Consider the following 26,330-nt stretch of genomic DNA (forward strand, 5'->3'; position numbering starts at 1 on the left):
TCACAGATACTATAAAAACGGCTTCAGAAATCAATCTAGTGGGTCTAGGGAGATGGCTCAGTGGACTAAGTGCTTCCCTGGAAAGAGCAAGGGCCTGAGTTCAATCCCTGGTTCCGCCAAAAAAAAAAATCAATCTAGTCTCTAACAAAGGTATAAGCATATTTGAAATGTTCATAAACTCTTAACATTTATGATGATCTTATAAAATCTTTAAAATTATGAAAATTTCAACAAATGTGGTTGGGCTTCTATGGAGCTAGCATGTGATTAATGTCCAAATACTCTCAAAAATAATACATTAAAAAATACATGGACTGGGAAAATTGCTTAACAGTCTAAGTACTTGCCTGGCAAGTGCAAGGACCCAGGTTCAATCCCTGTCAATGCATGCCATACTGGCCCTGGAATCCTGGACATCGAATTAGCCCCGACCCTGGACATGATGGCCCACACCTGTAATCCCAGCACTGTTGAGGCTGAGACAGGAGGAACATAGTAAGACCCTGCACTAAATAAATAAATACATAAAAGAGTTTTTAAGTTATTTTAAAAGATACATATATATGATAATACAAACACAATTAACAGGCTGGCCAGACAGCTCAGCAGATTAAAGTGCCTGCTTAGACAAACACAGGGACTGGAGTTTAATCCCCAGGATGCCATGCCAGCCCTGCCCCCTGGGCGTACTGAAGCAGTGATTAAGACTGGGCATGGTGTCATGCACCTGTGATCCCAGGTCTTGGGAGGCTGAAAACAGAAGAATCACTATGAATCCATTCTGTATAGTGAGACCCTGGAGACCCTGTATTAAGTACTTAAAAATAAAAATAATCTAAAGAACACAATTAGCAGAACTACCAAAATATATAAAGTTAATCTTTGCAGTTAAGTTAATATCAATTTTACCTCTCTTCTAATTACCACATGGTAGACTCATCTCTACTTAGAATTCAAATCAAGGTATGAACACATTTTCTAGTTTCCATCAACAAAATTAATAATAATAGTAATAATAAGTATGAAAGGTCTATATGAAAATGTAACTTCAATTCTGCCTACACCTATGTCTAAGATTTCTACCCACTTCATCTTCCAGTAGACATAGTGTTTCTGTTTTAATATTTAGATCTTAGATCCATTTTGACTGTAGTTTAGTGCATGTCAATAGACGTGGGTCTAATTTTAATCTTCATTACCTGGAAAGCCATTTTTCCCATCACCATTTATTAATGAAGCTATCTTTCCCGAATTCATGGGAAATATTTCAAAGAATCAAAAACCTAGATCTCATCTTATTGGAAGGCTTTTACACATCAAAAGAAATCACCAACAGAGTGAAAAGACAACCACAGAGTAGGAAAAAAAAATTGGCCAATTGTCCCTTAGAAAAATGACTTCTATAGAACATACAAAGAATTGAAAAAGATCAGACCTCCCAATTCCAAAGACCCAATGCAAAAATGGGTATGTGAGATGAAAACACACTTCACAGATGAAGAAATACAAATTGCAAATAAATATATGTTCAACATCATTAGTTATTTGAAAGATGCAAATTAAACCACACTGAGATTCTATCTCAGCTGAGAAAGAATGGCTATCCTCAAAAAAATCAACCAATAACCAATGCTGGAGGCGCTGTGGGGTAAAAGGAACCATGCTCCACTGTTAGTGGGAGTGCAGACTGGGAAACCAATGTGGAGATCAGTTCAGAGATTCCTTAAAAAATTAGGATTGAAGGTTCCATTTGATCCTGCTGTTACCCTTCTTGGTGTATCTTCCTGAAACCATCAAAACCATCACACCACAGTGATATATCTGCACACATGTAGAAGTACAGTTTGCAATACCTAAATCTTGGGAAAGATCCAAATGCCTATCAAGCAAAGAATCATGAAAAAGATGTGGTCTGTTTATACAATAGAGTATAACTCAGCCATAAAGAAGGATAAACTTGAGACTTTTACGGATAAATGAATGCAACTTGAAACCATCCTCATGAGTGAAATGAATCAGGCTCATACATGCATTGTCTTCTTGATATGAGAAATTGAAAGAGTAAATAGGATCTAAAATGTAGAGAAGATATTGTGAAGTGGGAAGAAATTGTTTATGAGGAAAAAGGTTGGAAAAGGAAGGAAGAAAAAAGAAAAATATAAGTTAGCTATAATATTACTGGCTCTTAATTCACTGAAAATGAAGGTTTGTGTTAACATCGCTGGGAGAATTTTTACGTCCATGTCTGGTACTCTGAGCAGCTACTCTGAAGATGACAGTATGTACAGCAATCATTACTGTTATTTTTCTAGTATTTGTAATCAAATTCTGTTTTATCTTTTTCAATGAAAATTGGAGTGAAGAACTCTAATTACAAAAGCTATCTATAAATGGAAGTTTGTATCACCTCAATAAAAACGTCGAAACTGAAAAAAATTGGCTGTGTGTGGTATTTAGGATCAGAGATGAATTTTATTTTTTCTTTCAGAGGTCAATTTTCAAAGGTAATTCATTTCTCAACTACAAACAAAATGTCATACATTTAGATAAAAAAATACTATGAAAGCAATAAAAAGAAAAGACCACTGGAAGCCTAGCCCTTTTAACACATTCATTTTTAATACCAAAACAATTATATTTATGTAAAGATGCAGGCTAAAAAAGTTTATATGATCAAATAAATTTCCCCTCAAATTGAACAAATATAATTATATTTTACTTGAATATTGTAGTACTTAGGCTTTTGTAGGCTTACAGTGACCAAATTTCCCACTTTTATGACTATTTTTATAGTGCCAATTAATTTCATACGTGATTTTGATTATGTAAGAATGACATTATAATCAATTATATTAAAAACAAACACAATACTGTAGAGACTATTTTATTAGTACAACAAACATGCTATGTAGCTCAAATGTGACTGCCTGCTTTAAAATGCTCTGCTGGGCTGGTGAGATGGCTCAGTGGTCTAAAGCACCTACTTGGAACAAGCTTTGCAAAGCACAGGGACCGCGGTTCGATCCCCCAGCACCACATGCCAACCAGCCCTGCCCCCTGGTGGGCTGAGCTGGCCACACACACACACTAAATAAATAAATAAATAAATAAATAAATGTTTTAAAAAAATAAAAAATAAATAAAAAATGAAATGCTCTGCTTCTAAAAGAACAGAAAATTTTCCTCACTCAGGAAGTTTATGTAACTTTCTTACCTAATATTTCTAGGGGAAAGAGATAATTTAAAAAAATTTAAGAGGTAAATCTTTTAAAAAGAACTGTCACACTGAAATGTATAATGTTTAAAGTAAGTGCAGTAATTTTAAAGTATGTGATATGTGTAAATGTTTATGCATGAATGTGTGCATTAAGCAGACAAGCAGAGATAAATCAAAGGCAGGCATTTTCTTCTCAAAGCAAACACAACATTTAATACCAAGAGCAAAACTTTACATTGTATATTTCCATTATTTCAAACTTAAAACATTTGAAACCAGTTTGAAATGTTTACCGGTGTCTAAAGTGTGGCTAAACTTTCCTGAAGGCATGTGTTAGATAATGATGTAAATTTTAACTTGCTGTTTAATGAAGGATAATAATATAGTACAAGAATATATGTTAGCTGTGGGATAAGAAATCTAGTTTAGGTCTTAGAAAATGAAAATTTTTCCCAATTATTTTTGTTTTACCGTAAAAGTTACTCATTTTCCTAAATATTTATATACCATTCTCTATCTCCCTAGTCTCTATTTTCTCCTTTTGTCAAATAACACTTGAAACTATCTTATACATAGAACAAAGAGTTAAATGAATATTAATAGTAGCAACATGCACCTCAAACCCTGTTTTATTTTGTTTTCTCAGTTGTTCTCACTCCTCTCCCACTAAACCCAAACCAAACCAGTTTGTCCTCAAGAAATAGATACTTGATCCTGCAGAGGACTAGAGACGGGTGGGGACAGAATGAAAAGAAGCGTGGGTGGCTGGGAGTCAACATTACTTTGCAGTGATGTGGACAGACCCAGATGTGCCCACAAGGCAGAATGCACGGTAGCAAGGAGAAGCACATGCAGTTTGTAGTAGAAGGGTATAAAAGCAAATCTTTAATGGTACTGTGCATTCTAGTAAAACCCTTGTTACCTCATTTTATAGAGAACTTATCCAGTGAATCTATCTTGTGATAGGCTACTTAATTTCAACACAGGTCTGTAATCTGACTCTCTCAAGAGCCATATAAAAATAAAACTTTTATTCCCTCACTCTCTGCTTTTCTATTTCTTAAAGTTCCCTGTTCCCCTCATCTGTTCCTTATTGTCCTTCCAAGTCCTATCACTAAAGACTATTTGAGGGGTTGACTTAGTTGAAAAAAACTAAGTGAAAACACTTCTTTCAACTAAGTGAAAACACTTAGTTGAAAGAAGTCTCAGGTGTATTTCAGTTCCCATGCACAGACACAGGAACAGAAAGTGGCCAAGAGAAGTTGGTGAATAGTTTATTGAACATGAGAAAAGTCTGTCGAGATTACTGCATTTTGAATCATTTAGAAAAAGAAAATAAAAAACACTATGCTGGAAACCAATTCACACAATATTATATTTTTTAGTAGTAACAATTATTAAGTTTTATTTTGTAACTGCCAGTAAATCAGCTTTATATGAAAATGATCTATACTGCAGAAATAGAAATTTGTGTAATGGGGGCTTTTGGCTTAGCTTAGTTGTTTAGGCGCCTGCATGGCCAAGCCCCATCAAGGGCAGGGGACTGTGGTTCAATACCCAGCCCCAAGCACCTTACCAGACCCACACTTAAGGCAGCATGAGCCAGATTTAAAAAAAAAAAAAAATCCTCAACTTTTGGCCTGGCCAAATCGCTCAGCAGATTAAAGTGCCTGCAAGCAGGTGCAGGGGCCAGGGTTCCATTCCCCGGCCTGCTATGCCCGCCCCATCCCCAGGGCATGTTAAGATGGCAGTTGAGACTGGGTGTGGTGGTGGGTGCCTATAATCCCAGCACTTTTGAGGCTGTAAACAGAAGAATCACTAAGTCCAAGCTAGTAGTGAGACCCTAAATACCCTGTAGACCCTTCCCTATAGTAGAAAAAAAAAGAAAAGAAATTTATGTAAGGATAAATTCCGCCTAAAGAAAGATCATACATGCAATTTGAATTTATACACAAATGAAAGGTGTGATTATTTAAAATGTACAAAACTATTTGCTTTGAAAATGGTCAACCTTCGTATTGTTTGGAGTTGGTTTTCAGTGTTCATTCAGTGTTTTATGGAGTACTTACTGTTTGGGTCTCATAAAAATGCTTAAAATTCAGAGAACACCTGACATAGTTCATTTAAACTACAGAAAAATTGATAATGCATCAATATTCTGTGTTCATAGAGAAATTGTACTTTGTAAGACCTTTCTCATATTTGGTTATTGTCTTTTCTCTCATTGCTGGGATGAAATACCTGACACCCAAAATTAAAGAAAAGTTCATTTTAGCTTACAATTTATGGAACTTTCAGTCCATTCTCTGCTGGCTCCAACACGGAGGGCAACAAATCGTGGCAGCAGGAAAATCAGCAAAAGCAGCAAAACCAAAAAGGGAGGCACAGAGCAAGCCTCTCTCACTCTCTTTTACTGCACGTGGGCTTCCTGCCCCGGCGCGGGTGCAGTGCGGGTGCAGCACTCACACCTGTAATCTCAGCATTAGGCCAAGAAGTCATCACTAACTCAAGACACCCACCTGGTGACTGCATGAGGCGCAACATCTAGGCACAAACTGTAACAATTATAGTAGTGAAAGTTGGGTACAGTTATTTGCAGATGGTGAAATTGCCAAAAGATGAAAGCAGTACTAGGTGTCAAACATGTATCTGTTCTTGATAGAACCATCAGACAGTAACTGCAACAGCAACTTGATGGCATTAACGGTGTGCATCAGCTATTTTTGCACTCCTCCCCCTAACAAATATACTTGATAAACAGTAGAGGACTTTGTAAACATTTTCGATGAATGAACAATGATTAACTAATGAGTTAGCACTAGATTTGAAGCAGAAAAGAACAAGTGTTATAAATGTCATTACAATTAGTTACGCTATGCTGATACCAGAGTATTTTCATGTTAATCTCTCTCCTGTACTCATTTTAATCTTCTTGAGCTGGGCTTGGTTGCTCAATCCTATAATGCCAGCACTTTGGGAAGCCTAACATGAGAATTTTGAATTTGAGCCAGCCTGGAAAACTTAACAACTTAGTGAGACCCTGTCACAAATATAAAACATTTTTTAAAAAGGGGTGACTATTTGGGTCAGAGAAAAGACCCTTCCATTCAATTCCTAGTACTAGGATAAAAACAAATAAAGAAATCAAAGCAACTTCTGGGAGGGAAAGAATGATGCATTATAGATGTCCTGTATCTGAAACACTTGAGACCAGACTGTTTTTAGATTTCAGAGTTTTGTTTTGTGTTGTTTTGAATTTTGCAGTATTTGCATAGACTTTGCCAGTTGAACATGCCTAATACAAGAGTATAAAATAAAATTTAAAAACAGTTTCAGATTTTGGAGCATTTTAAGCTTCAAATTTTGGGCTTAGGCATGTTCAACTATGTGTATTTTAAAATCCATCTGGTTACTTTCTGCTTTCACTCATTCAACAAACTTGTTAAGCACTCACTGTTTGGATAATGTGATTATTCAATTTTTAAGATAACCATAGTCTAACAAGTAAGAGTTGTCCTTTACTACTTCCTTCTCGGCAGTGTGATGCGGGGGCTAAGCTAGGCCACATCGGCAGGCTCTGAGGCAGGGCATTGTGCGGGAAGAGCACACGTTGCCGTGACCGGCTGGCTGCCATTTTACTGTGCAGGGAGCTGGGCAAGGTAAACAACACAAATGTAAGTATAGTCTATTTTATACTTTGCTTTCTAGAATGGATTAAATGTTCTTTTGGTTTGAGCCAGAAAAAAATTGGTTTAAAATTAGGCCACAATCGTCTGAATGAGCTCTTACCTTCAAGTTTGTTGTTTTTCCTCTTCAGCCATTTCTCTACAGTCTCTGTACTAACACTTTCGGACACAAACTCATCTAACACCTGGGGATGAAGAGATAGGTATGCCTTCACCTTTTCATCTGTCAAGCCTGCGGAAAAAAAGAATACGTTTATGACGTGTGATGTACATGAAATATATGAAATCACAACACATGGTGCTAAGGTCCGGCTGGAGGGAGCTACCGTGGGGAGATTGTGCTTGCTGAGTACAGTTGCTGTTTAGCATTAAGACAAATGTTTGGATGATTGCCCAATATTGTGGCTATAACTACTGGCACTGAAATACAATAATGTGTGTGTGTGTGTGTATATATATATATATATATTAGTTAAAATATATTTTACCACAATAATAAAAAAAAGAATAAAGTCAAAACCTTGGCAATTTTAACTGAGAAATATCACACACCATGTGACATTGATGTTTTCTAACAGTAAAGTGGTGAGCTATCTATGAACTAATGTTATACTCTATTTTGTTGACTAAGCCTTCAAAATATTTATTTGATGGAAAGTAGTTATCACAGAGTCAACACCAAAAGCAAGTGATCAGAAAGATGCCCATAGGACCAGTTGCATCGCGAGGCAGACGCAGGGCCAGCCCCGCCCCCGCCCCCCCCCCCCCCCCGGTCCTGAGATGGTGACTGAGACTGGGCGGTGGCACACCCCTGTAATCTCAGCACTTGAGAGGCTGAAAACAGGAGGATCACTGCAAATCCAATCTCTGTAGTGGGACCCTGTAGGCTCTATACTAAATACATAAAAAAATAAATAAATAAAATAAGACAGACACATCCATGAATCACTATTGAAAGTGTCATGAGGGGAGACACACTGCTAATGGTGAGCATGAATGAACAATCAAAGTAAATAGAGCGTGGCACTGGGCCATAGTAGGTACTAAACATGTACTTAATGAATAAATGAAGTAACTTATATTTTCTTGCCTTAAAATACAAATAATTTCTTTTTCTTAGGACCATTAAACCCAACAGAATATTTAATGTGCAGATCAGAATAATCTAGGCACTTATTGTTATGCTACTTATATATTCAATTTCACTAAAATTATAAATGTTCAGCCTAATAACTGTTAAATATACATAAAATTTTGAAAATAACTTTATACATTGTCATATCAAACATGTAAAATTGTTTTCAAAATAAAAATATTGAACATGAGTGAGATATATTTTTCTTAGTGATAATTATTTTTATTACTGTATCTTCTCTGTGAATGATTTCAATAAATTACCATCTGTATAGATGGTTAGGTGGCAAAGGCAATGGAAATTATGCCTTGAGTTATATAAAAGGAAAGGAAGTAAAACTTTATGGCTCAAACAGTAGGCTGTATGTTTTACCAAACAGACAACACACTGAATCCATATGTGTTAATTAATTCGACTAGAAACTGAAGTCACAACTGTTAAGATTCTACAACAGAGTGCTATAACTGAAAAGACAAATATTTATTTCAATGAAATTAATATTTAATCAATTTCAACATATACACATATCCTATATTAGAGAAAAGAAAAATGGCGCTCATATATATTTACCCAGGGTAGAGAAACTCTGATGGTGTAAGATGCAATTCAAGAAATTCCACAAAATGCTAGACAAGAGACTCATTAAAGTAAGAATGAGTTCGCCTAAGAAAGCCCTTAGTTTCCAAATACAAAAAGCACAGGTTGTTGAACGAAGCCAATGACAAGCCTGATCTTTAACAAGACAACATAAATGTCGAGTTCTTGTCATTATGTCCTACACAGTGGAACACATTCCACACCTGATTTGTTAAAACATTGCTTTAGTTCTTATCTAACTGTTCCTGAGTTCTGCTTTCTGGTCAACCATCCATGATTAAGACAGCCAACTTGAAACTGACTCAGCACATTTTATCTCTTATGCCATGGATGTTCTTCAGTCTCTCAAGGTGAAGCATGAGGACTCCAAATTAAAGGAGTCAACTTCTCAGTGACTTTAAGTCTTCATTTTCCTTTCACTATTGTGTTTCTCAAAAATTATCCAGAAACCCAGGTTGGAAACATAAAGACATAACTGACTCATCCCTCTTTGCCACCCCATTTCATTTCAACACATTATCATAAAATTTTATTAGCTAAGTTACAGTATAAATCATACAAATGATTCTTATTCAACATGTGCAGTAAACACTTAAAATTCAACAGTAAGAAAACAAAAAATGGGCCAAAGATTTGAACACACACTTCACAAAGAAAATATAGATATGGAAAATAAGCACGCAAAGATACTTGTCATTAGTGAATTGATGTTTAAACAAAAGTAAGATTCATCTATACACATCTACACACTACAGTGGCTGATGTCCAAAGCGCCGACAGTTTAAGTTGTTGGCATGAATGTACAGCAAAATCAACTCTCCCTTGTTACTGGTAGTGCAAAATGGTACAGTTGCTTTGGAAAACAATTCCACAGTTAATCATACAGCGGAATGTATCCTTTCTGTGTGACCCAACAACCACACAATACTTTGATACTCAGCATTTATCAAAATGACATGAAGAGGCAGCTTCGGCAAAGCTATCAGCCTCAGGTTGCTGGAGTTCGATCCCCACAACACTCCAGCCAGCCAAACCACCCCTCGGGGCATTCGGAGACAAAAAAAAAAATGACATGAAGAGTCATGTCCATGTGATAAAGGTTTAAGGGTAGTTTTATTCATAATCATCCCAAATCTAGACTCATCAAATTGTCCTTCTATAATTCACTAGTTATAGTAACATAGTTATATAACTAAATATTATTTAGTAATAAAAATAAATAAGTTAATGATCCATGAAAAGACTTGAATGAGCTTTGAGTTTGGTTTGTTTTTTTGTTTGTTTGTTTGTTTGCTTGTTTTTGTTTTTGTTTTTTTAAGTTTGTGGCAAATTAACTAACAGTCGACTCAGAATATCCAGCTGAACTGAATCAGCATGGTTCTGGGAATGGAAGGCCCAACTCTCCTGGGAAAGCTTGTCATGCTGGTTTTCCTGACATGAACTTAGCTGTTCTCATCATCAGAGGAACTCGGGTCCTCGCTGTTACTGAAGATAGTTGCAGTTCTCTTTGGGGGAGCTCTTCTGGTCCTCACTGGTCTTTACCTTGAACTTCAGTTCCTGGCTCCAGTGCAAATCCCTTAGCCTGCTGGTACAGATCCTTGATCCCACTGGTGCAGACTTTCTAACTTCTACCATTGACCTTTAAGCTTCCCAGTGAAGATTTGCATGAGACACTGTCACAGGCTCTAGTCCCCCAGTTGGACTCATACAGGATATTCCCATAGGCTATAGGTCTTCATCTGAACTCATGCAGGATATTGCTGTAGAATCCAAGCCCTCATCTGTATTCTTTGCATTTCTAGTACATGGACATATCTCTTGTACTCTTTTGCATTTGGCTTTTTGGGTGAATATTATAAAATAATCCTATACATTATGTGTCCTATATGAAATCTATTTTCTTGTAACCCCTGATTACAACAGAACTAGAGACAGAATCCAGGGCCTCATATGTATTAAGCAATCACTCTACTAATGAACCATATGCCTCAGGTCTGATATGAGTACATCCTAAATGCTATTATTAAGAAAAAATAAGCAGCTGAAAAGGTCACATATTATGAAACTCTAACTATACAACATTCTATGAAAGGTGACTACAAACAGTAGGAAGATCAATACTTGCCAAGATCCAAGGCTAGAGAAGCACAGGAGATCCTAGGGTGGCAAGACTATTATGTATAATACTATAATGTTTGGGGGCCGGGGAGATGGCTTAGTAGGATAAGTGCTTCCCTGGCAAGCGCAAGGGCCTGAGTTCAATCCCCGGTTCCGCAAAAAACAAAAAACAAAAAACAAAAAAAAAAAAAAAAAAAAAAAAAAACACAATGCTGTAATGCTGAATAAATGGCACTGTATACTTGGCAGCAAAACCCACAACAGAAAAGTAAACTTTAATATATACAGATTCTAAATTTCCGAACATCAGACTTGAAAGAAAAAAATCCACACTAAATCTATATTACAAATTTGGAAAAACAAATTTTTCTCGATGAGGTGAGGAATAAGTTCTACCTATATTATTTTGAAATTAAGTGAAATCTACAAAACCAAATGAAAGAAGCTGTACATAGGCTTTGCACGCTAGTTGATAATGCTATCAAACTAGGGGTAGAGTTAATAATTCATGCATACTGCAATTGGACAATTAAATAGATGATAAATATTTTCACTCATTTGAGGATTATGCAGTTAGGTTGAGACACTATGAAGAGAGCAGGGAACTATTGGGGAAAGGGAAGGGGCTTGGGAAAGGAAGGTAAGACAGTGTAACAGGAAGGTGAACACGATCAAATCATGTATGTACATAGCACAATGAAACCCATTAATGTGCAAAATTAATACGCAGGAATCAGTAATATTTTTTAAACTCAGGTTAAGGTATTTTGGGTTTGTTTTTTTCCACATATATACTCAGAAAACAAATGTAAAATATAGGAAACCAGTTAACAGCTAAACTTCAAACAGATGCCTTAAGAAGCAAATCTGTAGCTGCAACAGGCTCCCTTTACAGACACAAGCTTTTCGGCAGCTTCTTTTCTATGAGTCTGAGATATTCTCACAGTTTTAAAGAAGCAGTAAGTGCACATTCAAATCTACTTTAAAATTCTTCTTCACAGTTTCAAGAAACAATTCCAAATTATATAACAGAAAAACTACATTTGCTTAGTATGTATACTGCAGGATACATGAATTCTTTTTAACATCTTAACATATGATCTGTTAATCAGGGCCGGCGAGATAGCTCAGCAGACTAAGCATCTGCTTAGGCAAGTGCAAGGGCCAAGGTTCAATTCCTGGCACCACATGCTGTGGCTGCCCAAAGACCACTGAGTCTGGGCGTAGTGGTGCATGCCTATAATCCCAGTGCTGGCGAGGCTGAAACAGGAGGATCACTATGAGTCCAAGCTGCATAGTGAAACTTTGTACCAAATACATTAAATACAATAATAATAATATTTGTCAATCAAAAGTAACTTGTGTCAAACCAAGCAAGGCCAACCAGTCACTAAGACATTATTCTTGTTAATTTATGTATTTTTTACATTACATATCTAGAAACATGTATGTGGTCAATGCAATCTATTCCTTATTCATCGAAAGATATACAAAAATTAGCAGAGGGTTAAGTTCAAAATCAGTTAAATCTGTTTTCATAACCTAAAAATTCCCATTTTCTATACTTTACTGAGAACATTATTTCCTTTCCTGGCGTCTATACTCCAAAATTTAACATCCTACCTTAACAAAAAGACAGTTAATAGTGTTTATTAACAAATGATAATATTTAATAACAGGTTTCCTTACTGGAATGTTTTCTATATGCTCTATCCAATTCTATGCCACACATACCGCACATATTAATTCAGTTAAGCCTCAGACCCTTATATATGTGGTACTCAGTACATTCTCAATAAGTATGTGAGAAAACATGAACCATAATACCAAATATGAAATAAGCAAAGGAAGCACAGAGATGTTAGGCAGTTGGATTACAGTATTTTTCCATTAGAAACAGGAGTAACAATTAGGATAGGAAAAAGATACAAGCCTAAAAGCTCATAAAGTCCTGCCATCTCCGTTTATAGGATTGCTATTGTTCAGTTCCACCTCTAACTTGAAATTATACTTCACACATTTTACCTCAAATTATAAAATTAAAAACCTAGCTGTTAAATCTCAAAGCTCAAATAAAAGCAGAAATCTCTGCAATAAAATGCCCCCTGGAATGACAAGGCTAGGCCTGAAAATAAATCCAATTTGACAATGGTGAGGAGGGATCAGTACAAAGGACCACTTCCTTGATTGCTTCTTTCATATTCTCCTCCAGTATGTCAAGTCCTTTCCCTATTCACAGTCTTTGCTGAGTCTTCTCCACTCCTCCCTGGGCTAAGTGAGATTTGCAGCCAGTTTAAATCCAACTTAAGTGGAAAGCTTTTTACTGCACACAAGTCTATCCTGACTGCCCTGATGAGCTACACTTGCTTTTATCTGTCATCTCACTCATCACAGGTTGAAAGCTCCTATTTTGTAGGCAGTTATTAATCTTCAGCCTTTCCAATGACACAATAAAACTCACAAAGTAGCCAACTGATGTGCTATTGACTGTAGTACACAGAGCACAAGATCAGGCTCTACAGAAAAGAATTAACCTAGCAGGCCTGAACGTTCTCACAAAAGGTATATCCAGTCCAGTCCACAGGCACAGCGTAAACAGTGTGGCCCATCACTGCTTTTCTGGATCTTGCAAGGCAGGGGACACCTACATGAACAGAACCCTATAAAAGGCCTGGATACTCAAGCTTTAACATGCTTCCCCGACAGATCCACTCCACATCTGCTGTCATGAGTCGTTCCTACCCAAACGGAGCACATCCTTTGGTACTGCAATACAAGAGGACTGCTGGGAAGACTGCACCAGATCTCCCCTGGACTTCTCCCAGTGCACTTTCTCTTTTTGCTGATCATGTTGTTGTATTCTTTGGCGGTAATAAATCTTAGCCATGAGCACAGCCATTTGCCAAATTGCGTGAGTCTTCCTAGCAAACCACCAAACTTCAGGAATCATTTTGGTCACCCTAACTGGGGGGCCATCATCACTAACTGAATTAATCAATGAGTGCTATAATTCTTTGTCTTCTATGATTTCACAGAAGCCTGAGGGTACAATGGTATGGAGGTTTTGGCCAGAAAAACATACCCAGTTTTATAAATTATTAATTAGCCTCGATCCCTGACAAAAAATAAAATAAAATAAATAAATTACTAATCAGAAATCCCATGATTAAACCAAGAGCCTGAGCAAAGGGTCTATTCAGTAGACTGCTACTCCAGCTTAAATCCTATTACTGTATGTGCCTCATGAGAATCTTTTCTTTATCCTAGTTCAAACTCCACTTTCCTATTTGCTCCCCAAAGAGCTAATATACCTAGTATTTGATGGGAAATGAGTATCTTTACCTTTTGGATACGATTTCCTAATTTTGATATCCATTAATCTGTCTATAACTGTACCATATCTGCAAATATGATGCTGTATATTTTATGTCACACTTTATTATATAAAAACTTATAACAATAAGGTGTTATTAAGCACTTTCTTCTAACCACTCATCAAATAAGGGCTCTAATTTTCATTTCTTTTTTATTTTAAACAGCAGTCCTTTTACATAGGAGGAACAGAAATTTGCACATGACATATAAATGGTTTCATTATTATTAAAATGGCTCTAATGTTATAACACAAATGAATAGATAAAATGTTGTGTGTGTGTGTGTGTGTGTGTGTGGTATCAGGGATTGAACTCAGGACCCTGTGCTTGCCAGGCAGGCACTTATTATACTGAACTATTTTCCTGGCCCCACTCTTTTGGGTTTTATTAAGCTCTAAAAACACTGATACTATTCTTTACAACCAAAGAAGAAAATCAGGGAGCAATATAAATGCCTTTTAATAATTACCCTTGCTTTGTATATACTACTTAAGTAATTCCCTTCTAATTAAGTACATTTCCATTGACAAAGGATTTGTCTATAAACTAGAGTTCAGTTATTTAATGAATCTTGGTTGAATATACTGCCAAAGTTCTGACCTACAGAGCTATCCCATGTAAATTAGCAATTTGAGGGGCATCTTAGCTGCAGCATAGACACGGTTTTCAATGTTCAGAATTTTCATTCATCAGAAGATAAATTCCATACTATTGTATTTCTAAATCAAAGTAAAATTATATTCTTTCCCTTAGCTGAGGACATGAATGTAAGTTTTTAAAAAAAGAAAAATCTAACTACAAATTCAAGCTCCTCAAACATAAACTTGAAAACAGTGATTTTTTTTAGAAGACCTATTAATAGTAAACTTAAACCCACAAAAACTTACCCTTTCTAAGACTCAAACAACCACACACATCCCCAGAGAAATCTGAAATTGAGACAGATGCTCAAGTTTAGGTTATGCCAGGTAAAGGATTCAGTGTTCTATCTCTACAGCTAACGTGGACGAATCCACTTCCAATTCTATTGGAACCTAATACAGATTCAAGACACTGAGTCACCCAATGCATACTCAAATACAAGCTATTTTCTCTAAGAAAGGCACATAATCCTCTAAGCTTCATTGTTTTTATAAACAAAAGATGGGCCCAACAATAGTAGCTACCCCATACAGTCATAACACATGGAAAGTTCTAGCTAGACATGGTAGCACATCACTATAATTCCAGAAACCTGGAAGGCTAAAGCAGGAAGAGCTCACATTCGTACTTAGCCTGGGCAATTTAGCAACTTACCTTCAGAGACTCTATCTTAAGATAAAAAGTGAGAAGAGGGTTTGGGTATAGTTCAGGGGAAAGGCCTTACATTCAATCCCAGTATTAGAAAAGGAACAGAAAGAAGAGAAAAAACAAACACACAAAGATCTGATACTAAGTATCTGACAAAATACTAAGTAATTCTTGAGTGGTTATTTCAAAAATACAGAGCTACCAAGTCCCCACTGCAAATATATTTAATATATATAACTAATAGATATGAATACAAAAATTTTAAGGGTAGAATAATACACTTAGAAGTCACTCAGATCTATAAAAGTTTACAAATGGAAGGGATTCCCTAAAAACCACTACATAGCAACATTTTTGTAACAAACAAAATGTCAATTTCCATCTTTGTTCTATATTATTTATTAAATCACAAAAGAAAATTGTATCACACACTGTCCCACTTAAAAGATTTGAAGTCATTCTCAAAACGTCAAAACAACTGAGTATGCTTTTCAACTGAATTATACCATAATCCTTTAAAATTAATGTCCTTTTTATAAGTATCATCAAGATTTAAAACCACAGACATGCTAAGACAGAATCACTTTCTGTGGTTACGAAACTCCTAGAGTCCTGCCATGATTTTCCCTGGTGTCAACACCCTGCATAGTCCCCTGGACTATGATGAAGATGTATTCTACTCCCGTGATAGGATACGCTAAACTTCCAGTTTAGATTATCCAACTAGACCTGACCTAATCATATGAGAACTTTAAGAACAGTTTTCTCTGGCTGATAATAGAAGTGTGCAATTCAAAGACTAAAAAGAATTTGAATAGCCATTACTGATTTGAAGATGGGCAGCCATGTGCCAAGAAATGCAGTCGGACTCTGGGAGTTGAAAGAGAACCCAGCTGGCAGCCCGAAAGTAAATGGAAGCCTCAATCTTTCAACCTGAATTCAACCAATGACAAGCATGCATTTGGAAGGACAGCTTCACCAGCGCCTCCAGATGAGATCTCAGTATGGCCAACACTGATTCAGTCTCAGAATCAGTCACACAGGGCCAGACTGTTGGTCTACAGAACTGCGAGAAAACGTGTGGGTGTCAAGTCACTAAATTTGTGGTCCTTTGGTAGAAAGCAACAGAAAACTAATGAGCCTTTGAACATTGAATTACTTTTATTATAAGCCTACTTAAATAATGAGGAACATAACTGTGTATTTTTTAACCAGCTTAGCAAAGTCTGTGAACAGATGTCAGTTATGAAAAAAATTTTGTTCAGTAGAAACATAACCTCTACTTTCCCAAATCACACATTAGCACAAAAACATGGGAGTTATACAGCCACCAGAACTGTGGAGGCAGAAGGAGCACAATTCTAAGCAAACACACTATGCCATCAGGAAAGCCCTAGGAGGTCACCTCTAGCTCTTATAACACCCAGAGAATGTAACAATAATCTCTCTCTCTCTCTCTCTCTCTCTCTCTCTCTCTCTCTCTCTCTCTCTCTCTCTCTGAACAAGGATTAAATTCAGAACTTGGGCTTGTTAGGCAGCCACAGCTGGGCTATTCCCCTAGCTCCAGGACTTACTTTTAATTGACTAAAAAGCAGAACTTCTCATGTAGTGTAGACCTTACAGATCTTGTAAAGCATAAATGTTCCAGCAATCAAGTGCATGGAAAGCTTAATTCATAAGATAGATGTATGTTTAGTAAAATGGTCTAGATATTAATTTCATTTGACATTATAAATAAATAAATTTAAGCCATGTATTTTTTAACTCCTAGCAGTATAGAAACCAAGGAGCACAAGAAAGTATCAGAATTCCACATCATCAGAATTTTGATGGAAAAACAAAAAACGAGCACCGCCACTCGCATCTCACTGAGCAGCATGTGGCTGACTTGTTGCTTTCCAGGAAAATCCACACCTTACTGAAGCAGGACTCAAAAGGAAAAGAACCCAGCCACGCACAGCCTGATGTTCCTCTCACTATCAGATGGGGAGGGAACGAACCACCGCCCACAGCAAAGACTCAGGTGGACAAGAAAAGCACAACCCTAATGTCTCCATCCTCCTTCAGGAAGTACAGTGGTACAGGAACCAAAACACAACCAAAAGCCACAGCAAATCACAAAGTAAAGACAAACTGTCAGAATCACAAGCTGATGAACACTGCGCAAAGCTTAACCACCAATCAAGTTTGAAAAGATATGAAGGGGGAAGAAACAAAATGAAGAGAAAAAGGAGCCTGATAAAAGAAAGCGAAGGAAAAGAGTAAGCAGGACAACTCACAGCCCCTGGGTAAATTCAGCTAACTGTGAATTACTGGCTCCGCACTCTACGTGTTGTATGATCACTCTAAACACCGTCGCTCTGTTCATTTCCACTGTCCAGATGAGAACACTGAGGTAGAAGTTAAATCTCACAGCAAAGGGGTGGGCGAAGCTGACTCAGAGTTGAGCTCTTACTCATTATGCTGTAATGCCACAGATCCTTGTGTACCTGAGAACTCCAAACAATGGTTTCTTCAGGAAAATGGTGTTCTTAGTCTCAAACAGTACAATTTAGTAAAGCTTTAGTCCTCACTACATGCAGAACTCTCACAAGGGAAAAAGAACAACAGTTCTTTAATAAAACAGGATCTCTATACTAAAGAACAAGTAATACACACATACACACACACACACACACACGTATATCCTATAAATATTCACGCACAAACCCTTACTGTCCTACAATGTTCTAGGTATAACCTCAACCTATGATCAAACATGTCCTTGTAAGTCTTAAAAGTCTAAGAAGCTCATAAGAAAGTGCTTTTAATTGCACATTTATTCAGCGTGATGTGTACAAATGACCTATTACGTTGGTACGCTTACCTGTTTCCTACTGTCCCCTGCCTCAGCTTTAAGCCACCCTCACCATACTCCATATCCCTGCCTGCAAAGTGCCTTTGCACTTCATTTGCTTCTCCTGAAATGCTCATCCCTTAAATTTAATAAGGTCTCTTCACTTCCCCTTCTCCAGTTTCAGCTCAAATATGCCTTCCTCAGAGGCTGCCCCTGCATAGAACCAGTTCGTGAGTGGTATAGTGTAGCCCTTACACCATAAGAAGCTGTATAAATGATTTTTTTTTCTATTCCAGTCAACTTCATGAGAGCAGGTTCTTAAGGTAAAACTCACTTCTGTATAAAACCTAAAACTGTATTGTGCACAGAGGTACTCAAATATTTGAATATATAAATTTTGGGGGCCAAGGACATAGCTCAGTGGCATAAGCACCTGCCTGGCAAGTGCAAGGTCCTGAGTTTGATCCCTGGTACCACAAAAATAAATAAATAAATATTTTTCATATTGCAATTTTAAAAAACTTACTAACGGATTATATTTTATTTTCCTTCAAATAACACTAAGAGTTTAGCCAACTCGCACAGGTCAACTAAGGAAATTTGTGATTCCCAAATTGGACACAAATGACCTTGGAAACACAAGAATGTGTTCTGGATGAATACTAACAGTGAAATATAGATATAGATATAGAGATAGAGATAGAGATAGAGATAGAGATACATAGATACATAGATAGATAGATAGATAGATAGATAGATAGATAGATAGATAGATAGATAGATGGAATTCTCAGAATGTCAACACCTATTCTGGGTTGGGGTTGGAGAAGTGGAAAATTAGTCAAGTTATAGACAGTGCCCCAAGAGTTTTATCTTTGCCCTGACTTTAGGAGCACTGGGCAGAAACTTGTAGGAAATATTTGCCACACCAACCCAAACAATATTTAAGATTAGTTTTGTGTGGTGGTGGTGGTGGTGGTCCTGAAGACTGAACCCAGGGACTCACACATGCTATGCAATTGCCGTAACATTAAGCTACATCTCCAGTCCTAAAAGATTTTATAAAGTCATTAGACAGAGTGTATTCCTCTATTCCTCAACATCCTGAATAAATTATTTTATTGCTATGTAGTCCTCATTTCTCAGCTGCATAGAATTAGGTAGACCAAAGTCCTTTCCCACAATGGGGTCAGTTTGTCTTTAATTTAACCCAAGGCCTGCCAGACACTTGCAAATCAGCAAGTCATCTCATAAATGGGATACTGCTGTGCAGAAAATTGGGCAAAACTATTCTTGTAGGAATACAATGCTACCAATAGCTCCAACACATCAGTTTAAATGTGAAGAACAAAATCCATAAGACATTTAAGTCAAAAAGTAATATTCAAAGTGAGTTTGCCAGATACATTTAGTCCAAAAAAACTAAGTGTATACTAATTATACACATGTGCACACACATGTGGGGTTGTTTGTTTTTTAAATGTATCTGGTTGTTACAAAGTCTCGTTATGCAGCTCAGGATCATAGCAGTCCTCCTGTTTTCAGCCTCCCCAGCACTAGGATTTAGATGGGCACCACCATGCCTGGACACTGGCCAGCTCAGCCCGCCCTGTGGGCCCGACTGGCTAGGCATGTGGTGCCAGGACTCGAACTGCAGTCCCTGCACTTACCTACGCTTGCCTAAGCAGGTGCTTTAGTCCCCTGAGCTCTCGCCAGCCCACATGTGTTTTGAAATAAGACATTTCAAATCTTGGTATTGTTACCAATAGGCCAGATGACCTAAAAAGCTGTATAGCCTTCTGAACCTATTTTCTAATCTATGAAATGACTAATTCAAGGTTTTCACTAAAATTACTAATAATGTGTGCAAAATATACACAATCTGACTTAAAAATGGTAGCCATAATAATGATACAAATGAAGACAGACACAAGTACACACATATGTAGACAAACTCCCCTCTCCCTGGCTTACACCCTCCTCCTCCCCCAAAGATTCATAGTGTTTAAACAGAAGGAAGCACTCTTTGTGATTTTAGTCAAAGAGTCAAACTAGAGTCTTAAAAGTCTCTTAACTATGAAATCTTGGACTTATATTTTTCTCCTCAAAGAATCTTGAAAGAAAACTGCAAATCTAATTTATATCCTATAAGGTAGTATATAACACAAAAATGTTAAGTAGTGAATTTCAAGGACAAGTCTTCTGAGAAGATCTGAATTACTTCTCAAAGCAATCATTGATAGAATCCAGAAACATGAGAGCTGGTGTTCGTACAGCACTGCACAAAGTCTGGAGGCTAGTGGTAGGGACGCCCAAATGCATAAGCCTGCTTCTCGTCCTTAAGCCTGTACAACTGCAAGCATGAAAACCAGAACTACAAAACCCCTTCTGCCAATTCTGATGAGATAAAATGAAAGTGTTGTTGAAACATCTTTTGGATAAAACTGAGATTACTCAGAATTTTTTTTAAAATCTTACAACAATCCAATTCAGAATTTGTAATTGAAAAAAAGCGCTTCTGACCACCTGCCCTGGAACACTCTATTCCCGGGAGCGAGTTACGACTGCAGCAGATGTGTTATTACCACCTTACCTGGTCATACAAAGCGGGTGAGCCCTCACCTTGACGAAAGAACTCTGTCATTCACTTTTGAGTATACTGTACACTTCTCATTGGTTAGTTCATTATTTCTAATTACTTAATAACAGGGGAGACAGCTCAGTGACATAAAGGCCTGCTCCGCAAGCGCAAGGTCCTGAGTTTGATCTCCGAAGAAAAAAAATGAGTTTTTTTTTTAATTTTTAAAATTTATTTATTTGGTACAGCTCTCACTACAGAGCTTGGATTCTTAGTGATCCTCCTGCCTCTGTCTCCCCAGCACTGAGATTGCAGGCATGCACCACCACAGCAGGTCGCGGTGACCAGCTCGGTGTGCACGAGTACTGGGGCCGGCACAATATGCTGTATTGGGGGGATCAAACCCAAGTCCTTGCACTTGCCAGGCAGGCACTTACATGTCTGAGCTATCTCCCCAGCCCCAAAAGATGAAGCTTTATGTAGCATTTTGGTATTTGTTTCCTTTATTTATAGACCCATGCAAGAATGGTTAAGTGACTAGAAACTTGTTTGGCATCTAATATATTTCTTAATGCAAACATTTTATTCTCTAGTTATAAGATAGAAATTGCAACAGATAAACTCAGCCTTTTTGAAGACTGACTACTATTCTCCAATATTTTTAGTGAAAGAAATAGATTAAGGGGGCCAGCCTGATAGCTCCACAGACTAAAGCACCTGCTTAGGCAGAGCGCAGCTGCCAGGTTCGATCCCCGGCATGCTGTGCCAGCCCCACCACTGGGGACGGTAACAATCATTTTATTGAATCTCTCCAAAGCCCAAAATCAATCTGTATAGAAATTCTGAGAATACCATATTAGCACAATTTCAAAGTTCAAAGACATATATAAACATATTGTACCTAAGAACTAATATAATGAGAAGAAAGAATTATAGAAATCACTTAATTCCTTGGCTTACAAATGAGGAAATCAACAGGAAGAGACTAAAGGAGGTGTACTAGAATACTAGAAACCCAGGTAGTCCGTTATTTATCAAAAAATTCTGAGTCTGTTTCTCTACCTCACACCTCCAAAACCCCACTTGGCCTTTCTTACCCTATGAGTAGCTTTCAGATATCATGCAGGTTCCATAGTGTTATTTTGGCAATAAACACATTTCTGATCCCCAAGACTATAATGTACTGCTAGACTGCCATAAACACTTTGGTTCGAAAGACTGCGCAAAGGTTATGTTTTGAACAAGCCTTACGTTATTTGAATAATGAAATGTTTTCAACTCCTAGATAATGTAAGAAGTGCTTGGGGTGAGAATTAACAGTGATTCTCACTGCAATACAACCGAACTTAAGATAATAAGCACAAGTTAATTCTGGCCAAATTTCAAAAACATGTATTAGACTGATTAAATAAAAGGAGAAAGGGCTGGGGAAATGGTTCAGAGGAATTAGCGCTTCCCTGGCAAGCACAACGTTCTGAGTTCAATCCCCGGTTCTGGAAAAAAATAAAAAATAAAAGGAGGAAAAAAATAAAAAATAAAAGGAGAAAAACGGGCATTTTAGGGAATTTAAGGGACACATCCTTCTGCAGAAACATAAAAGCAAAGATGCAAGCAGAAATCCTCATGCTCAACTTTGTTGTAACTCTGGAAAACAAGCAAATGGTTTCAGCGAACAGGCAAACACTGATTGAAGAAGAAGGGCAGGTGGCATACAGCAAAAGATTTCTGCAGCTTTTTAATTCTCTCTTGCCCACCACAACCATCTGAGACTGACCAGCAATCTTGAAGATGACAGCCCTTGTTCCCAGTATGAGACTTAGTCTCTGATTTTAGAGGAAACAGAGCTGATCTTATTCTCAAAGAATTATGGCTTTCTTTAAACCTACCTAGGGGCAACTTGAAGAACTGACATCAAGCAAATAAATGGCTAACAGGAAAACATTTAGAAAAGTACACAAGACACAAGAATTAACCTATTGCTCCCCAAAGCAAAAGACTACAGATGAAGAAAACAGAAGACACTGAGACTCTGGGAAGGAAAGTTGGGAAGAAAGATTGTAAGACTTAGAGCACTGACAGAACTATGAAATGTAAAAAGCCATGTACATGCCCAGGAAGAGTACATGTTCAAGAAAACCCTGAATTCTCATTTTCTCTAACTGATTTTTAGGTTCAGTGAAAGGAGGAGGTGAAGGCTAAAGTAGAGGTTTATTTTTAAAAGGGGGCGGGGAAGAGAGACCTATCATAAGCACTGATTGACTGCCCCAACTCAGGCCCATACGAAAAGACAGGTAGAATGTTTTTTCCACCTTACTTTATTCCTCCCTTCCAGTCCTCCTTTCTATCTTCCTTCCTTTTATCTTTTTTTCTTCTTCCTTGTTTCCCTCAATTCCTCCCACTCCACTTCTTTTTCTTTCCTATTTTTGGCTCTAGATACACAATGAAAGTTTTTATTAACACACTAGCTAAATAATTTTCAAGTAACAGAAACTTCATGAACCACAAAGGACTGCTTTTTTAGAGAAGTAGTTTACAAAATAATTTCTAGAAATAGATTAGAGAAGTCAGTGCAAAGATGTAATATGGGAAAGAAGGGAGGGATAAACAAAGCCATCTGTTCACAGCTGACATGATTTATAGAAAAGCTGCAGAAGCCCATAAAAAAATGTCCTGGAACTAAAAAGCAATTATAGTAGGATTGTAGGATACAACGTTAAAATACAAGTCAACCTTCTTTTTCTATATACTAGGAATAAACATATAGAATTTGAAATTTAATACATTTTACGCTAGCAATCAAAGAAATTAAATACTTAAGTATAAATATTAAAAAGTACAAGATTTATATTGGAAAACAACAAAGCTCTGATGAAAGAAATCAAAGAATTAAGTTAAGTAGATGGATGCACTATGCCCACCTGTAGGAAGATATTACAATCAAGATAACAAGTTCTAGGGCCAGGGAGATAGCTCAGTAGAACAAGCACTTCCCCAGCAAGGGCAAGGATCTGAGTTCGATCCCCAGTTCTGGAAAAAAAAAAAAAAAAAGATAACAAGTTCTTTCCATTTTTGATCTGCATCACTAATATAAATCAAAATCCCAGAAAATAATTTTGTGAGTATCAATAAACTTATCCTGAAGTTTATATGGAGTGTAAAAACATCTGGAACAGAAAACACAGCACTCAGGAGAACAACAAATTAGAAGACTGACAACACAACTCCAAGACATACTAGAAAGATACAATAATCAAGGCAGCTTTGTTCTTGGGAATGACACAAATACAATGAAACAGAATATAGAGTCCATAGACAGATATAAATATATAATCAACAGATATTTGACCAAGGAACAAAGGCAATACAATAGAGCACAGCTAGTCTTTTATAAAAAATGGTATTGGAACAGTTAAGACAATCACATGCAAAAGAAAAAAATGAAGCCAGATACGTGATTTACACAACTCACAAAGCCTAATGTAGAACAGATCATAAACCTAAAAGCAGAACAATAACCATATACAATTTCCTAAAGATATCACAGGAGAAATTCCAGAAGACCTTGGATTTGTTGTTGGAATTTTATTTGTAGGAACAAAAGAATAATCCATTAAATGAAGAATTAGTAAGCTGAACTTCATTATAATTAATAATTTCTTCTCTGTAAAATGCACTATCAGAACAAAAAGACAAACCAGAAACTAGAAAAAAAAATGTGAATGCCTATTTCAGATAAATGATTAAGCAAAATATGCAAGGAACTATTAAAGCTCAATAATAAGAAAATAAATAACATCATTATACAAAAAGGCATAGGACCTGACAGACATCATACTAAAATAGAAGACGACAAATGAGCAGATGAAAAGATGCTCCACATTGCAGGTCATCAAGGACCTGTGCAAGGATGCAAATTAAAGCACCAATAAGATACCACCGCACACCTGTGAGAATATGTACAATTCAGAATACTGACAACACCAAATGCTGACAAGAATGCGCAGCTACCTGAACCTTTGATAGGTGCTGCTGGCAATGTGAAATGGTATACTCAAAGACGAATCAGCGGTTCAGTTTTGTTTTGTTTACAAAACTAAACATACTCTTATAATACAGTCCAGCATTCACACTCTGGTGTTTATCCAAAAATGGCTGACAACATGTCCACAAAAAAAATTTTTTTCACAGCTATTTATAGCAGCTTTAATCATAATTTTCAAAACTTGGAAGCAATCAAGATGTCCCTCTATAGGTGAACAAATAAACATCCATACTGCACAATATTATTCATAAATAAATAAATAAACCACCAAACTAGGAAAACACATGGAGGAAGTGTAACAGCATATTAATAAGTAAAAGGAATCAATCTAAAAGTGTACATACTACAGGATATGCTATTCTGGGGAAAGGTAAAATTATGGGAAAAGCAAAAACATCAGTGGTTTCCATGAACTGCGGGTTAGAAAAAATAAAAATCCAGAACACACAGGAATTTGAGAATGGTGAAAATGTTCTCCAAGGTACTATAATGGTAGATGAGTATGCTTTTCTCCATACTCACAGAATGTACAACATCAACAGTGAATCCTACTGTAAACTACGGTAACTCAAAGCGGCAATTGCTTGGTGTTTTCTGGTGCTATCACTGAATGCCTGAACCCAGGTACTCTAGGAAAGAAAGAGGCTTCCTTAGCTCACAGTTTGGAAGATGAACGTACAAAGAAGGCAGCTTTATCAGCACACACTCTGGTAAGGGCCTTTTACTTATATAACAACCAGAAAGAGGGCATCATGGAGGGAGATCAGATAAAAAGAAGAGTACAGTTACATGGCAAGATAGAAAGTAAGGGAGCTTTACAGGCCTGGCTTGCTCTTTTTTAAACAACTTGCTTTTGCTAAAAGTAACCAGGTCCAGAAGAACTTCATTAATCCCTCCCCAGGGCAGTGCTCCCAACGACATAAAGACTTCCTCTAGACCTCATCTCTTAAAGGCTCCACTACCTCTCAGCACTGCCACACTAGAGACCCAGACTCTCACATACAAGACTTTTGAAGACACACTTGAATGACAGCAAGGTATCAATATTAAGTACACCAAATGTAACCAATGTATCATTGGTAGACATCCATAACAGGAGAGACCAGGAATATAAAACAAGGCACACATGGACCATCCCTGTAGTTTCCTAAAAGCACTCTAAACACAAAGGTCTATTATTTTAAAAGTAAGATAATGAGAATTAGAAAACATATTGTTTTCCTTTTTTGTTTTGTCTATGAAGAATTTTGAAGCAAAATGTTACAATAATAACACAAATTATTTATTTGTCTTATTTATCTTTATTATAAATTCCATTCTTTAAATAGTTTCTTTTTAATAGATATAGACATGAATCACCAATTAAAACCATGTATTGCGGGGGCCAGGGAGACAGCTCAGCAGAATAAGAACCTGCCTGGAAAACACAGGGTCCTGAGTTCAACCACTGGTACTGG

The 26,330-nt window shown here is 37.0% G+C and overlaps 1 protein-coding gene across 2 annotated transcripts in view; it reads right to left on the reverse strand.

Annotated features, from left to right (window-relative positions):
* Pde10a (phosphodiesterase 10A) overlaps window positions 1-26,330 on the reverse strand; it is a 340,101-nt gene that overhangs the window by 194,083 nt on the left and 119,688 nt on the right. For both annotated transcript variants that reach the window (XM_012512701.2, XM_023706496.1), the window contains exon 2: window positions 7,007-7,135. In XM_012512701.2, coding sequence (XP_012368155.1) covers window positions 7,007-7,135 — 129 coding nt within the window. The remainder of the gene's footprint in view (window positions 1-7,006; window positions 7,136-26,330) is intronic.

This window comes from Octodon degus, unplaced genomic scaffold (assembly GCF_000260255.1).
Source record: "Octodon degus isolate 3935 unplaced genomic scaffold, OctDeg1.0 scaffold00261, whole genome shotgun sequence".
NCBI lineage: Eukaryota > Metazoa > Chordata > Mammalia > Rodentia > Octodontidae > Octodon > Octodon degus.